The 17,420-nt window shown below is 38.7% G+C and overlaps 1 protein-coding gene across 1 annotated transcript; it reads right to left on the bottom strand.

Moving 5' to 3' along the window:
- Positions 1-575: 575 nt before the first annotated feature.
- Positions 576-4,821, bottom strand: LOC311501469 (CMP-N-acetylneuraminate-beta-galactosamide-alpha-2,3-sialyltransferase 1-like; the record flags this gene model as incomplete). Its single annotated transcript, XM_084563312.1, has 7 exons — positions 576-743; positions 1,619-1,738; positions 1,818-1,863; positions 2,952-3,131; positions 3,225-3,421; positions 3,516-3,796; positions 4,812-4,821. The coding sequence occupies 7 exons, from the start codon at positions 4,819-4,821 to the stop codon at positions 576-578; spliced, it is 1,002 nt and encodes a 333-aa protein (XP_084419438.1).
- Between the last annotated feature and the right edge of the window lie 12,599 nt (positions 4,822-17,420).

Here is a 17,420-nt window from a genome sequence, read left to right on the forward strand (position 1 = left end):
AGCTGTTGTCAGGGACCATGGTTGCTCTTTTGTTGGACAAATACTTGCACTGCTTTTTTTTTTGGAACATCATGCAATGGATGAGCAAATTATGCAGAAGCTTTATAACTTAATAGTGTAAATGTAACATTTAAAAAAGTTATGTTGATTTAATATAAAAAAAATCATGTTCATTCAGTATATTTAAGGCAAATAAATCATTTTGAGGAAACATAACTTTAATATGTGCAACCGATGTACATACTTTTTTCATGTAGCTCCAACAGACTTTTTTTTCCAGTGCAGAAATAATTTTATCATGCAATGGATGAGCAAAGTATGCAAAAGCTTTATAACTTAATAATGTAAGATTTACTTGTCCGGGTCAGGTAGATTTAACAGAACAACAGTGTGTGTAATTTATGTAAAAAACTTATGTTGCTTTAACAGATGATAATTGAATATAACAAGCATAAAAAAAGCTTTAAAGTAACATTTAAAATTATTATTGAATTAACATACAAAAGTCATGTTTCTTTAACAAAAAGTAATTCAGTATATTTAAGCCTGGCTGCTTTCAATTCTGGAAAAAGAATTCACCACCCTCTGTAAAACGTGAGGTGTTTTTCCTTGTCTAATTTCTGGATAACGTCATACTCCACTTCTCCCGGATGACCTCCAGTTTTCAGCTTTTTGTTCTTGAGTTCCTCCCAGTAATGGTTCCAGTTTCCATCGCTGTCTGCTCCGAAACCAAACACATGGACCTGTGAAAAGGAAAATTAACATATAACATTAATTAACATTAATAAATGATTATGCAAATATAGTGCACAAACCGTTCCGACAAAAACATCAGATTTCTGTGAAGCGATGAGGAAACTTTATCTCACAGTAATTCATGTAACACATAAATTTAATATGTATGTTTTTTTCTCCATTTTGTTCCATTTTGCCAGTTTGAAGGTGCTTCAAGTGTGTGATCTATCAGTGGCGACGCAGTGTTTTAACAACTTGCGCGAGATGAGAGCGGATACCTGCTGTCTTAAGATGGACAGCGTACACACATGTTCATTATCGGTTGACCTGATTTTCTGCCATTTACTTGGGTGAGGGTAGGATTCAAAGGCGGTTTAAAGGCCTTTATATAGTGTGACAGTCAAGTGACAGCCAATCCTCAGCCACACAGCACAAGTAGGGTTGTTGAACATGGGTTATACCCTCCCTGACAAGAACAGAAGCCACTGTGCATTGACGTGTAAAGCACCTCAAAACCTCGTATGGAGGAAGTCAGGATCTATCATTTTCCGCTATGTGAATTTTTTCCTTCAGTATGGTGACATCAGGAAGGGGTCGCTTGGCGTGTGGCTAAATATAAACTTTACAAAAGCTCACTGTCCAAACATTTAACCTCAAATCTTCTGTTCTGTTGTACTCAAGTCCACTGCTGAGTAAGATAAGGTAGTAGTTGACAATGTCTGAATGAAGATTCATGCAGGTCACTGCATATCTGAGTGCTAAGTCCATTTGCCTTTGTTTTATGTGACAAACATATTGAGCTGCTCACCTTGGAGTACTTATTCAGAAACCAAGAACTTTTTCAACTTCGCAAAGGCAGCTCCATTTCAAAGACTGAACTTACCTCATGGCAAATGTTCAGTGCAAGAGCCACAGTTATAAAGCCAGTGGATGGATACCGGCCCTTCGTTCTCAGCCACGTGTTGTCAGCGTATCTTATGAAAGCCGGGTTGATCACCGTCACCTGTTGACAATCAGAATCGGCCTTTAAACTCACACGGGTCGCTACCTTTGCAGGTGGTGAAGCGCTTAATGGTACTCACCAAATCCTTGTTGAATACTATATGTGGTTTTAGTGCCGTGTTGGACCTGTTGGGGACAGCATGAAATGACAAATTCAAATACTAGCCCTTGACACACCATCCAAAAGCTCATCACGCAGATGTGACCTGTGGGCCTGTTCAAGGAGATTCTAATTTGCATAATGTATTTTATGTGAAACTCTACAGCAACATACACAGTTCATTCATTATTTCACCCATGTCCTCCCCGCTTTAACTCCCCCTGACTTCTGACAGGGAAGCTTGTTCCACTGAAGATTACAAGCAGCTTATTGTTTTCTACTGTACCTGGGGGAACGTGAATTAAAGGTCATGATTTTACACCAGAAATGGACGACAGGCAGACTCGCTGCCTAACGTGCTGGTTTGCTTTGGATATAAATGGTGCATTGCAAGGAGAGGCGCAATGTGTCAAGAGACTGCAGGCAACTGCGGTAATGTGCTATGTTTTGAATGACAGTAGAAGTCCTCCCTAAGGGGCCCCCCACCTGACACAGTTCTACCATCTCAATTACGTTACACGCCGTGCGCCTGACTTTTTAATATGAGCACGACAACGGTGCCAATGTCAAACTGATTAGAGGTGGGAGAGAATGACAAAGAGGAAGAGGAGAAAGGGAAGCACATAATAGATAGTATTAATAAAACTAAATAGCTTAGTGCTAGTCTAGTCTTGACAATAGGGGATTGACAGGATTAAAATAACTACAGTGTGTCTAGCTCTGGTCCTGATCCAACACGGCCAATCTGACTGAAGTGGAATTGTAGTTTTGCATCATGACTCAGCATCTGTAAGCACAGACTAGGCCCTCTAACTTGGCTTCCCTTGTCACGCAGAATGACACAGAATGACACGCAGGACGATCTATTCCCCTGAGGAAATTCTTTTAGGTGTCTGGTTACTTGCCACTCTACTGCCTCCGTTACTGAGTTTTAATAATGCATTGAATTATGTTTAGCACATATATTATCTCTATTCATTCGTATTATTGTCCCTGTTGTGATGCCCTGTTTACCGCATTACATTAAACACACCTTATTGCAAACTGGGACAGCTCACTTATACATATAATTTAATACAGTCTAAAATGAAAACCTGAAAAGAAGGGGACTCACTTTCCATGATATCCAGTCATCATGGCCTGTGTGAGCCACTCTATATCCCGTGTTTTGAATGGAGCCATCACAAAGTGAGTGTTGTTGTCTAAATTCACAGCACTCTCTGGATACATGACACGATGAGTTGTTCTGGTCCCAACATCTTCTTCGTAGCCTTCAATGCGACCTCTGTTAATTCTGAACAGCACAGGGGGAATCATTTCACTGCTGGATATCTTTTTAAAAAGAGGCCAAAGTTTAAATATGATTTTCTTCTTGGTGAATATTTACCTGATGACATAATCATGGAAATCTATCAGAGGTCCATTTCGTGATCCCTTCAAGTTACCAGAATTTCCCACCACAGCACAGGTCTTGCAGCCGCCACTGCTGGGCTTTATAAGCCCCGGGGTGGTTGGGAATATCTGTAACAGTCTGTTCACTGCTTGGTTATATTTGTTGTAGTCTCCTCTTTCATTCTGTAAGACCTGGTGGAGACAGATGCAGACTGTTTATCTGGACTGGCACACAGGCACATTTCCATCCACCAACTTCAACAACGCAGAGGAACTCTGTCCTTACCTTCCACCATTTGAAATCGTCCTCCGAGAGGTTGTGGCTTGCAGAGAAAAGCATCTCAACGGGGGGTTTTATGGGGTGCGAGCACAGACGATTGTTTGGAGATAAACAGGTGTCACAGAGGTTTCGATCGTCAACAATGAACTGAAAACTGAACTCAGTGAATCCTCTTAAAACCAAGAATTCAACAAGAATGCCTGTGATGTACAGGACTAAAAATTTCATCTTCCTCTTTGGCACAAGTCTAGATATGTGACGCTTGAGGTCAGGGAAACGGCTCCGGTCTGTGATGACAAAGGGTACAGGAAATTTACACAGTGAGCAAGAACTGAGGAAATAACCGTCACTAGTTCAGAAAAGAAAGGACACATATAATCCATGTATATGAAGTCATCTTTACAGTCTGCAAGTCTGTGGTCAGAAGAAGATGAAAATGAGAAAAGAGGAAGACAATGAAGTAATAATATTAATATATAACAGTAATAATGATAAGAAAAAGAAGATGGTGAAGAAAACGAAGAAAAGAAAAAAGAATAGGCAGAGAAAGAAGATGAAATAATATAATGATATTAAGAAAAAGAAGAAGGCTACAGTTTTATTGGCATGAAGTGTCAATCATAAACCAACATATTAAGCTGATACACTGTAAATTCAAACAATGTCCTGACTTATGATGAATTAGTGCATTTAACTTAATTCATACTACTTTTTTAAGTTTACTTTCTCTCACCGAGTTTTCTGCACTTTTTACCCACATACTTGTTTCTTTAAGTTATATGAACTTGGTTTTTCTGAGTGTGTAGCATTGTTTGTGGTATGAGACTTAAGTTACAGAGCTTTGCAGCCCAGTGCGCATGTCCATTTTCGGTTAGCGCACATCTACCGCTAGCGCCAAACTCATTCAAACGCAGGAGGTCAAAGCCGTGCACGTGGACCCATTGCTCTCATCAAGGCTGGCTCTAACGTTGAATTCCGTAAGTTTAAGGCTTCTGTTTGTAATCTGGTCAATATTATTTAATGTATGGAATAAGAGTTGTTCGAAGAAAGAAAGTGTTGGAGAAAAGTTTGGAGAGAGTTTGTGTGTTTTGGTGCTCGGTTTTGGGCTATTTCTGTGTTTATTGGCTACTGATTTTGGTTTACAGACATCGGACTATCTGCGGACACCCTTGGCTTGAATACTGCCTGGTTTAACGACGCTGATTTTCGGAACACGGACGGAAAAAACTGACCTAAGCGGCTAGTTGACAAACTAGCTAGCGGGTGGCTAGGGTAACAGCAGCAGACGCTACCTCGCGTTACCTAGCAACATGGGTCCGAAGAAGGCACTGACAGCCGAAGAGGACGATGACATTAAGAAGTCTCTGGACTTCTTGTCTGAGGAGATTTCAGTTGTGAAACTGCAGCAGAAATCCATCCTGGACCTGGTGGAGGAAGTGAAGGCTCTCCGGATCCAGAACGCCAAAAAGGACCGGCGTCTGGTGCACCTGGAGAGTCGAGTGGTGGAGCTGGAGCAGTACACCAGGGTCAATGATGTGATTGTGACCGGGCTCCGTATCAAACCCTGGTCATATGCCCGGGCGGTGACCGTTGACGAACAGGGGGGGAGCCCGGTGAGCAGGATGTCAGCTCCGTAGAGCAACAGGTGGCTGCCCTCCTACAATCCAAAGGGATTGAAATGGACAGGAGCAACGTTGAGGCATGCCACCCTCTGCCCCGGAGAGATGACAGCGACAAACGAGCCGTGATCATGAGATTTGTCAACAGAAAACACAAAACAAAACTGTTAAAACAAGGAAGGAAACTGAAAGGATCAAACGTATTTATCAGTGAGCATCTGACCAAACGAAACGCAGATATTGCCAGAAAAGCACGCCTCATGAAAAAACAGGGAAAAATTCAACACACATGGAGATCAAACTGTAAAGTATTAATTTAACTAAACGGGACACCAGAGCAAGCCAAAGTGCTGGTCTTCAGGAACATCGAGGAAATGGACAAACACGAATGATTATCACAATCCGGACTAAGGTATGATGACTCATACACAACACATCACCGTGATACAGTCTCAGTGAACTCATTCATCTACAACGACCTGGTTCATTTCCAAACAGCACAAATCATGTACAAAGCAATAAACAATCTGCTTCCTGGAAACATTCAAAAATTGTTTTTTTCACATAGTTGGGGGTTATAATCTGAGGGGTGAGTTCAATTTAAAACATCAGCGGGCACGTACAACATTAAAAAGTTTTTGTCCTTCAGTTTGTGGAGTGAGGCTGTGGAACAGACTGGGTGTGGAGCTCAAGCAATGTCCAAGCATGATCCAGTTTAAAAAGTGGTACAAACACATGGTTTTCACGAGGTACAGGGAGGAAGAAGGGCTTTAACAATTGGGTGTTTTCATAAATGATAAATGATTGATGTATTTGTTTATTTAATCTAATTCTTTTCTATTTCTTTTCTTTTTTTATGTAAATATGTTTAGGGAGAAAGATTGCTAATTGAGTAGTGGAGAAGGGGTAGGTTTAAATAAACTTAATCCCACTCTTTTTCGGACATGTTGGGTTCACATTATTGTTTTTGTTTTGACTATTGCTATTGGTTTTGATTGTTTTCAGTTTACTTGAAAGTGCTTTGACTCTGTTTGGAGCGAGCCCAGTAGTGTTAATATTTAACATGTCTCAGCCGGTTCCTGTCTGTTAGCTGCTGGATTACGACGCGCTGCTAATTCAGCTGTATGAGTTAACCAGTTATCTTAACTGGCTATGGGCGGCGACTCCGGCTCCGTGCTTCAGCTCCAGGCAGCAGAATTTATAAGTGTGTCAGGGTGCAGTCATGCTCGTGCTGGGACGTAAACATTAGTTAAGGTCAGTCCAGACGGTGTGTGTGTAATGTCAGTTAAGGTTTGTTCGTTACAGTTTGTAGACACAACATTCAAACTGAGCGCTTCTTCTCGGGCTCAGTACACACCCGCTGCTCCAGACAGTGGTCATAACTGACCCAGTAGAGAAAGGAAATACGGGTTACTGTACAGTCCGAGTGAAGCGCTGGCTGGAGCAGCGGGCCAGTCCACGGAAGTCGAGCGCTTCCGTCGTACTTTTCTAAAATATCATGTTATAATAGCCGCCAACCTTACATTACACTCAATAATTTTTATACTTATTTATAATTACAGTATTTTGATAAATGCTGACGCCTGGCACAGATTAGTGACTTTACCCAGTTTGGTTTATTTCATGCAGGTGGTATGACCCTAAATACTAAAACAAACAAACCAGCACAGAAGAAAGGAGACAGGTGGGTACTGCTTTCATTTAGACATTCAAAAATGCAGGTCAGATTAATTCGTGATGCTTATCCTTAAGTAATACATTTTATCTGAATAAGGAGTTTTTCAGACACTGCTGTCTGTTTTAATACACTAATCTGGAAACATTATTGAAACAGTATTAATCAGTTCATCATTTAATCTTGTTTAGATATGAAGGACATGAGAATGTGGTAACACATGACTGTTAAAATTGTTCTGATTTAATACATTTTTTATGTTTACTTTTTTTCCATATAGCCTGCCTTAGGTGGTGTCTGTGACAGTGAAGTTGGTGGCAGGTAGAAAAGAGGTACCCTCTGTCACCAAGACTGTATTGGCCACCAGGGTACCAGATAACTGTCTTACCCAGCCAGACAAACTCAGCAGCAGCCGCAGCTTTTCGTCCCACAACACCTCCTCCCTCACTGCTGCTTCGTTGATAAGAAGCTTTCTCAGTGGACCAAAATCCTTCCGAGACCTTTTAGTAATTTTTATTTCATGTTTATTTTTGTGTCTTAGTTTGATTCACCATTGCAAAATTATTACATTAAAAACCTAAAAAAAGATGATAAATGTGACAAATGTTTTTTGGTATTGGTAGATTTAAAGACTGTACAATATAGGTGACTGAACAGTCTTAATATAATACATTTTACACTTGTTTTTATTTCTATCACTGGATTTAAATATAAAATATGATATATGATAATAATAACAATGATAAATAATTAGTAACATCTCAATGGGCAGGTTGCTAATCCCAAATACTTCAACATTAGACATTAAAATAGCTGGTCACTGTCTCTTTTAGTCTAATTTATTGTTCTCCTGTATTTTTTTTAAGTGTCTACTGGAAGAGGGATGTAGTGGATGTGTAAGTTCTGCACTTTTGTCTCTCCAAAACGAGGCCAGCTATTAAAGCATCATAGATTAAAGCATCGTGGCTTCACAAGAACCTCCCCAATACCATGTCTTCATCAGCAGTGTATCTGCACATTCAAATTCGGTAAACCCCATTTAAAAACTAAGTATATGTGGTGCTAAAGAGATATTCTGACCTTTTATTTATCCCCCCCCCCAAACTCGACCTTTGATGTTCTCTTTCTAGACAAGTTTCCGAATGAACAGCATGTTGATTATTATTGTTGTTGTTTATAGATACTGAAATAAAAAAAAACATGTTTGTAATGCCATTTTGTGAATTCTTATTTTTAACTTAGCTAAACTAAGGTATGTTAAGTGCATTTATTTAAAATTAAGTACTGCTCTCTTACTTTGGCTCAGTATATTAAGTTAATGTGACTTATCTTTATTGAGTTTCGGTCAAGTTGAGTTTACTTAAAGAAATTTAGGAAACCAATTACCTTGGGAAAAGTAAGTAAACAAACTTAATTGTGTGAAGTAGTGTGAAATTATTAGATTTAAGTGAGCTGTACTTGTTTTTGAAGTTGTAAGAACTTAATGTATTTCAGTACAGTTAAATTCAAATCAAGTTGTTGCAACTCAGATACTTTGTGTCACATTAACTTGCCAACACAAGGGACATCACTTGGAATTTGTAATATACTTCACTTGAGGTATCTTAGTGTAATCCACTTCAAACAAGTACAGCTCACTTAAATATAATAATTTCACACTACTTCACACAATTAAGTTTGTTTACTTACTAAATTGTTAGAATTTACAGTGTAGGTAATAAAATATAAATTTCAAAAAGAAATACATTTTTTTCCCTTACCTGATGAGTAAATGCGTTTCTGGTCCATATTGACTATTGGTTAAACTGGCATCCGATGGCTCGATATAAACCCTCCAAGGATTTTTTTTTTCCGAGAATGTTATTGGTGGCCTGCACCTGTGCTACAGGTGTGGAGGGGTGGGGTTTGTTGGCAGCAACACAACTGAAGAACAACAATGTTCTGCCCAGGTGTTGTTGTTTTTCTCCATTATATGGTTATATCTTGAATAAATGTGTCCTTAAAAGAAAACTTTGAACGGATTTTTTTAAATTTAATTATTTTTTCTTTTGTCCACTAGTAAAAGGAATTGGTCTCCAACTAGATCACATTTATTCATTTATAAACTCCAGCCAAAATAAGAAATAAATGTGAGTGTACAAATGCTGAAAGAAAGGAGAAAAATATTCTGACTCCTTCCCACGGCTGCTCGTCTCATTTGTCCTCCTCAGTGAGAAAAAGACAATCAGTGTGTAAATCCGCTACCGACACGGGCAGGCTGAGTTTGACCAGCACCGGGCGACGTGATAAGGACTTGTGGTGCTATAATAAGCAGTCATAGAGCAAAGGATGAAGTTGGCTAAGACGCTGAACAACACTGGCTCCAGTTTGAAATAGTTAAGAACAAAACAAATAACATCTTAGGGAAGGATATGCGCTTTAACAGCAACTTAAAGACTTTTGATTATAATGGATGTAATCAAACAAACCAGCACGTCAGATAGTAATGGACGGATGGAAGTGTTATTGGTGTTCTAAAAGTGGAACAAGCAAGCGCACCTGTGCGACCATATCTTTATTAGGGGGAATTCAGTTAATCAGTTAAGAAAAGGAAAAACACATGAAGCTCTTCTGAATTCCTCAGGGTGACTGCCTTTTCTGTGAAAAATCAAGAGTGTATTGCATTTTTACAAAGCATGGCTCAATATTTTGTAGTCACTAGACACCAGACTATTTTTCTATTTTGTTTGGTAATTTGGAGCACAGTTGCATTGATTTCAACAGTAATAACATTTCAAAGAATATTTTTTAATTGATTGGTTTTTCTTTAGATTATATATTATTATTACGTCAACAATCTTACGCCACTCAGCTTCCTCTTGTTTTTCCACTGTCCCTTGCACTCTCTCCTTCAGTCTGCCCGCCTTTTTCCCGGCTGCCAGTCTTCCAACAGCCCTTAAATTCATCATGGATAAGTGTTAAACCATGGATTAAACCGAGTGATCAAGGATTCTGTAGGCTACACTTGCGCCAACTTCAGTGCTTGATTAAAGTCCTTGTTGAACCAGTGGCCTATTTGTGTACTAAACAATATTTTCTTATGGTGTCTGTCCCAGTAGACCAGGGACATACTATATAGAAAAAGATCCTAGAAGTAATAATAAGGGTACTTGACTGTACTATTTTGAGACACCATTATGATACACTTAAAAGTACACTTTTTATAAATGTGCTTGGTTCAATATGAAGTAGAGTTTGCTCCACTTTTAAGATACATGTCAATATAGTCATAATGCTTAGGAAATATACTTGGAATTTAATAGAATTGTGTAGTTAACACATTCTAAATATAGTTTAGATGAAGTCAAAGGGTTTCAAGTATATTTAAATACATATACACATACATATTTTTATTAAGACTTCTGTTTTCCTAATTAAACTATATTTTGGCTATGACCATAAAATGTTACAATACACTATTTTACAAAGTGGAACAGTCAAGTAAATGAAGTGCTACGTAGTTGATGCTTGGTCTATAAGGACTGAACAACAAACAAAACGACAAATTGCCTTCATCACAGAATTTTATTAAACTTAAACAAAAATTATATATATATACACATTTTCATTGTTACATTTCCTTCTAATCACTGCTCTCACGTCAGACACATTTGTGGTTAAATACATAAACCGTACTATCAACTATCTGATATTCTTCAAATCTGGAAAGAATAAAACAGATGTCAGTAAATCCCTTATAGTTAAATTGCATTTAAAATTACACTTTGCTCCTCATATTAGCAATATATCAATATATCTTTTTTTCCCCAACAATATCTTTATTGAATTTTTCAAATTTAGAAAACAAAACAAAACATAAAGCCAGCAAAGTGACGCATATGAGATAGTGTGTTGCCATACAATGTAGATCCTAAAAGGACAGGGACAGTCTGTGAAACACAAATATTAAAACCCTACATTTGGTTTTCCCCTTTACACACATGAGGCCACTATAACAGTGCAAACAAACGGGGATAGAAAAAAAAACATACTAAACATGGTGGTTGATAAGATACTTCAGTAGAGATATGAGATCATGAGTCCATCCAGATATAATTACCGTACAATCCAGTGATTAAAGAATGAGGAAACAGAGTTATGCAGAGGGTGCCCTTATTCTGAATGTAAGAAATATTTTCCAGAGGTAAGCAAGAAGATCATTCCCTAAACCACCTGGCTTGCTCGTACTTTTCCATGTTAAAGCTATTGTCCTCTTTGCTTGTAGAAGACATGTTTAAAAATATTTTATTCATGATATTTTAGGTTATGCACATCTGGGCAGAGGCCAAATAGAAAGAGTTTGGTTTCGAGCTCTATTCTGATCAACAAGATCTCCTGCACCTTTGATCTAGCCTCTTCCCAAAACTCCCCCACTCTTGGGCACTGCCAAAGTAAGTGAAAAAAAGTGCCCTTATTTACACCACACCTATTGCAAATGTCTGGAATATTTGCATTACATTTGTTTAATTTTTCTGGGGTGAAATACACCCTCATCAGCCAGTTATATTGTAGAAGTATTATGCGAGTATTACCCGTCCCTGTCTGGGTTCATAATCATTTTGTCGCGTACTGCTTAAATATTTGGACAGATAGCATAGATGCTTTAGCCACTTGAAGTACAGTTTATCTTATACATACACCTGTGCTGACCTGTCTGTCTGACACTTTTAAGTTGTGATATGTTGATAATGAACAGCAACATCTACTCTGTCACCTTCTTTTAGAAGTCACATATCAACTGGATGGCACACACTGAACAGCTACACAGTATCGTGAACATAATCTGTAGCACATTTGCTGATAAGATAAAGTTAGCTGAGCATTAGCTGGCGAGCTCTACTTACCGTTCGTTGTGCAACTTTAAATGTCGAAGTTGGAAGTTGTTGCGTACGGGTCTATAATCTTCGAATCGGGTGTTTTGTATTCTGCAGTTCGTTTTTTTCTTTTTTTTTCTTTTTTGTTGTTGACCACTTCATAGTTTTTATATCCGAACGAAATTATCCTTGCTGTCATTTTTATTTTGTTTTCCATAGCTCCTCGATTAGTTTGAGGGACTAACACGCGCGCACGCAGGTGCATACGAAATGAAGTGATGAGTGCACACGTGACATTTTTAATCTTCGGGTCTTGGGTCAAGTCTTTTCAAGTCTTAAGGCTTAAGTCACAAGTGTTGTTGAAGACTAAATCGATATGCAAGTCTTTCTACAAATTGTCAAATCGAGTCTAAAGTCATCAGATTAACGGCACCAGCCCAAGTCATGTGACTCGGGTCCACATATCTACTGTAAAGAGAAGAAGAAAAAAAAAAACACAAAAAAATTGCAAATGTACAAAAAGTTTTCCCTACTTCTGTATACTCTTATAGCAATATTAGAAATGCTGATGAGTGGACTGTACTCTTGCGAACTGAAAAAGGTTGCTGTTTATGTTGTAATTATTATAGGCAATGGTTTATTCCCAACTAATTTGTGTTTTTTTAACATAAAATGAAATGTATGTATTTTTAAACTGCTTTTTTAAAATATAAAAAAAAATCACTGCTCACTAATTTGTATTGGTGTATTGTGTAGCCTACTTAAAAAAAAGACAAATTTATTATTGAAATGTTTTAAATTATTAATCCTAATACCTGATTTTACATTGTTACCATTAAGGGACAAAAGTGCCCTCCTCAAAAATGCCTTAAAAATAGCACGTTAATTTTTTTTCTGCTTTTCTTTTTTACATAAATCTTTTAATCAACTTCAGTCCTAATCGTAAATACCAAATGTTTGATTCATTTCATTATTTCAGAAAAATTAAAAAAAATAATATATATATATATATATATATATATATTATTAACATAAGCTATTTTTATGTCATATTTGAAGAGGACACTTTTGTCCTTTAATGGTAGCAACATAACATTTTTTGTAAATCTGACACTACAAAAAAAACAAAAAAAACCATCAAAATCAATCTTGCTACTAATCGTTGCCATATCCAAGGCTCAAAACTTGAAAAGGACACTTTTGTCCCTATGAGGGTTTTAATACACTTATTTTAATTACACTGATTTGAATACTATTACGCTAAAAGTGTCTTGAAACTTCTGAAAGAAGGGCAAAAGTTAGTGTCTTACAGGAAAACTATTAAGTGCAAGTGAAAATTCACTAAAAATGAACTGATCTTACATTGGCGCCGTCAGGCCTGTTCTAAAACATTCTTAAGCCCCCCAAAATAGTTTGGTGTTGTTTTATTAAAAAAAATTAAAATAAAAAATCTTTTACAAAAAAATTCCGACAAATTCAATATAAAGCTGCCAGCATATCAGTTTAAATAAATAATCACATAACCTGTCATTAAGGACTTAAATGTGATCATATATCTGTCAGTTTCCCTTCACTTCGTAGTGTACGGTAGAGAGAGCCCCTTGGGTACGTTGTTATCAATCCATTCCACTTGTTCAGAACGCCCACATTACTGAAAATCCAGTCCACGTTTTCCCTGCGACCTTGCTTGCGGCTCGGTACCTGCAGCCACACAGAGCCGAATAGAACGCCGTTAGGAGAAGAACAAGAATGGATGGAGGGATGCGCAAATGGATATAATAAAGTTTTTCAGGAAAGTAAGTCCATCACTGCTGGTACAATTAGTTAGCTCCAGCCCCCAGCTAACAGCAGAAAATCCCATGTAATTAATGAAATGCTCCATGTTTGACAAATAAAAACCTGGCTTACACACTACAGACAATCTCTGCACACGTCTTACCTTTGTTGTTTTGAGTCAAAAGTTACATTCCAGCTGTAAAAGAACGCTGCTACTTAGCTAGCTAGTTAGAAAGGTCCTTTAGTGCACTGCGTCGGCACTCCTGGCTGCGTCGAACAGTGGGTCAGAAAAGACTTCACAGTCTTGCAGTCATGTCAATTGAAAAAGGCGAACTTCAGCATCTGAGTCACAACAGTGTGATAGACCGATTTGCCACCCTTAAAAACAGACGGCATTCTTTGATGCTTCCACTCACCAAGTAACTTGCAATTGTAGCCATTTTTTTTTCTTGTTAATGCTGTAAACAGGGCCGTTTTTGCTATGGGCAATGTGGGAGACCGCCCAGGGCGCAATCTATGTGAGGGCGCACGAGCGCCCTCAAAAAAACAAAATAAACAAACAAACAAAAAAACTCACCAGTTTTCCAGACTACCGCTCATTTCCATGTCAAGTTAGTGGAGTGGGCGCTGGAGCGCCCTCATTGTCACGTCAACTTGCTGCTGAGAGTCATACAGGTTGTGTGTGTGTCAGAAGAGGCAAGGAGGAGGGGGGCGAGGGATAGACTGATCCCAGGCCACACAACACAAACTGCTTCCAAATAAACTGTATTTCATTCCAAAAATTAACATAGACCCATATACCTACATGTAATTAATTGGGTTATGTGAAAAATGAAAACAAAATAATAATAAATCTGTGCAGTCATCTACGTGACTCACGTAATTGATTGATAGGCGAATGGACGGTGTTGGCAAAAGGTAATGTAAAAGTTAATGATGTCGAGTCTTCATCTTCATCATGGATCAAAGTAAAAGACCAAAGAAGCATCAGGTACCCAGTTCAGAAAAAGAAGAAAAGAAGAAGAGGAGAAAGGGGCAAAAGATAAAGGCAGATTTCTATGAGTGACGTGAGTGACAGTAGGCTTGCTAATATGTTGCTATTATAGCCACAGAAGACGACTGTATTTGGTTTTTAGTTTTGCTGAACTAGCAACTATTAGAATTGAGGCATCATGTCATGCAACTAATTTCACCCATAGGCAACCTAGTCTAGTTTGTGTTTGCAACACAACAAGTGCAAATTCACACAGACGTCCTGACTGTGGAATTTTTTATTGCTATACGCTATATGCTAACTTAAATAACTTCTAATATACAATGACATGGCATTTTGTAAGCTACATGTGATATAGCTTTTTAAATAATTTGTAGTGTGTTATGCTTAGTTTATAGGATTTTAACAAATGTTAATAAAATGTGCATTATGGTCATTTTAATTGGCTAACTGATGCATGTGTGATGTAAGTGTGATCTAACTTACATATTGTATCTTAATTGTAAATTCAGGGGCACTTCTGAAATATTTTGGAGCTAGAGCACCCACTGGCCAAAATGAGGAGTCAGATACTTCCACAGCAGCCACAGACATGGTCGTGGAGTCTGATCAGGAGCCACCTCTGCAGCCACACAAGCCTTTTCAGGGATGGTCCTGGAGCCTGTTCTTGTTACGTTTTTGTATTTAAGATTATATATAATAAAATAATACAAATAATATATTGTTGTGTTAGTGGTGGGGTTTGGGGGTAAGTCTTTTTTTTTTTGGGTGGGGGGGCCCAAGGGCTGGTTCGCCCAGGGCATAAATCTAGCCAGGACCGCCTCTGGCTGTAAACATTCTACTACTGTGCAAACCTTTGTTTATTGTTGTACTGTATTACAAAAAACAAAAAACAGACTGATAATAAATACTAATAAATAACTACTAATAACTAAAAATTATTTCTCAGTCTTTGCTACACTGAAAAAAGGGGGATTGTTCAATTTACATGTATACATTTCGTATAGAAGACATGATTGAGTTATGTTCTCCTCTGAACATGCTTCAATCATGTACAATCCCTTAAATCTTGGTGGATGCCAAGTCTACAAGTCTCAGTCATGTTAAGAAAACAGAAAATAGTTATGTTTCCTCTTTAAACTCTGCACCCTCGGAAAACTTCTGCAGGAATTTTGGCCACCATCTTTTCACCCTCACTGGACAAATTGAAGTTGACTTGGACAGTTATGGTCATAACCGCCCTGTTAGCCTGCGGAGTCATATCTGCGGTCGCGAGGTGTGGAAAGTCAAAGTCACCCTGAAAAGTTTTGGGGAAACAGCTACGGCTGCCTTTAGTTTACTGCAGATTTTTACAGTGGACGCCCCTACTTGGCCGAAGTCCATCCACGTTATCCGATGAGAGAAAATTGTTACCATGATGAGTTATATCAGCCTTAAGGAGAAAAAAAAAACTTTCACAGTAAAGGCTTCATATTCAGCACATGAGGAAACTGTACACGGCTCTAATAACTGACCGATAGTGAGACAAGGAGGAGCTAACAGGTGCTAGTTATTTACATTTAGTTATATTCATCACATGGATTCCTGTCTTCCACATCCAGTTAGTACGGTGGCCCTGAAGGTCAAAACACAACATTTCACAAGACACAACAACATTTGGAAATGGTTGGAACAACCAACACTTCTTGTTTCCGATTGGACAGAACCCGACAGTGTAACGTCATTTCCTGTTTCTACTTCACTGTGTCCGTGCACGAGTTTTAAACCGCGTTGGAATAAATGGAGGACGAAATGGCATTAATAGATTATTATAAAATATTCAGAGGGATTCAGAGATTTGTATATTATTTGTGCAGACATTCAGTATAATGTTTCAAGTGTATATATTTAATGTGTTTTGTTTGATCTCACTTTGTTACTTTTGTGACTGTGCACTCTGCAGGCAGAAGATGAAGCCCTCGTTCCAAGGATCCATTGAGGAGACCGTGGTGGGGGAATATATGTCGTTAGACATGATGCCACCAGTAAACCTGAAGACATTGTGGTCGTCTTGGAAGGCCAGATGGTACTGCATGATCTGGACAACATTGCATTAGATGCTGCCATGTTATTTTGTATGCTTTGAACCTCAGCTACCCTCCTGAACTGAAGTATTTTTTGAAGTGCTTCAGAAAGTTGTGATGAAGCTGGGCAGAATCACGCTCTCCAAGAAAGCCCAAGTCCTCAAAAACAGACTCTGTGAATGAGCTGTTGCCATGGACCATGGTTGCTCTTTTGTTGTTGTTGTACTGGAGTTTGGACAAATACTTGCACTGCCTTTTATTTATACTTTCTTTATCTGTAGCATATATGCTGTGTTTTCATTTTCTTCCAAAATGTACCTTGCAGTGTTCTTTGACAAAATAAAATCTTTGCTACTTTTCTGGGTGGAGGTCGGGTGGTGCCCCCCCCGCCAAGTTTTTTCTGTGTCGGATCGTTTTTTCAAACTGTTGGTTGGGGGTCACGGTAACACATTACACTAACGCTGTGTAGAGGTTAGTAAATAAGTACATGGTGCTAACCCTGAGCTGCCAGAGAGAGGCCTCATCACTTGTTACTGCCTGTAACAATGTAGTATGCTGGTAGCATGTGTCCATGTTTGTAGTCCAGTCCAGCCTGTCGTCCAGCTGCAGCCCCAGATATTTGTAAGTCCTGACCACCTCCACATCGACCCCGTTGATGGACACAGGTTGGAGATGTGATTTCTTCCTTCTGAAGTCCACCACCATCTCCTTGGTCTTGGAGGTGTTCAGCTGCAGATGGTTGGACCTGCACCACCACATGAAGTCCGCGACCAGGCTCCTGTACTCCTCCTCCCGTCCATCCTTGATACAGCCAACTATCACAGTGTCATCTGAGTATTTCTGCATGTGGCAGAGCTCAGAGTTGTACTGGAAGTCAGATGTGTATAAGGTGAAGAGGACGGGAGAGAGCACGGTCCCCTGTGGTGCTCCG

Source organism: Chelon labrosus (assembly GCF_963514085.1).
Source record: "Chelon labrosus genome assembly, chromosome: 16".
In the NCBI taxonomy this organism is placed as follows: Eukaryota; Metazoa; Chordata; class Actinopteri; order Mugiliformes; family Mugilidae; genus Chelon; species Chelon labrosus.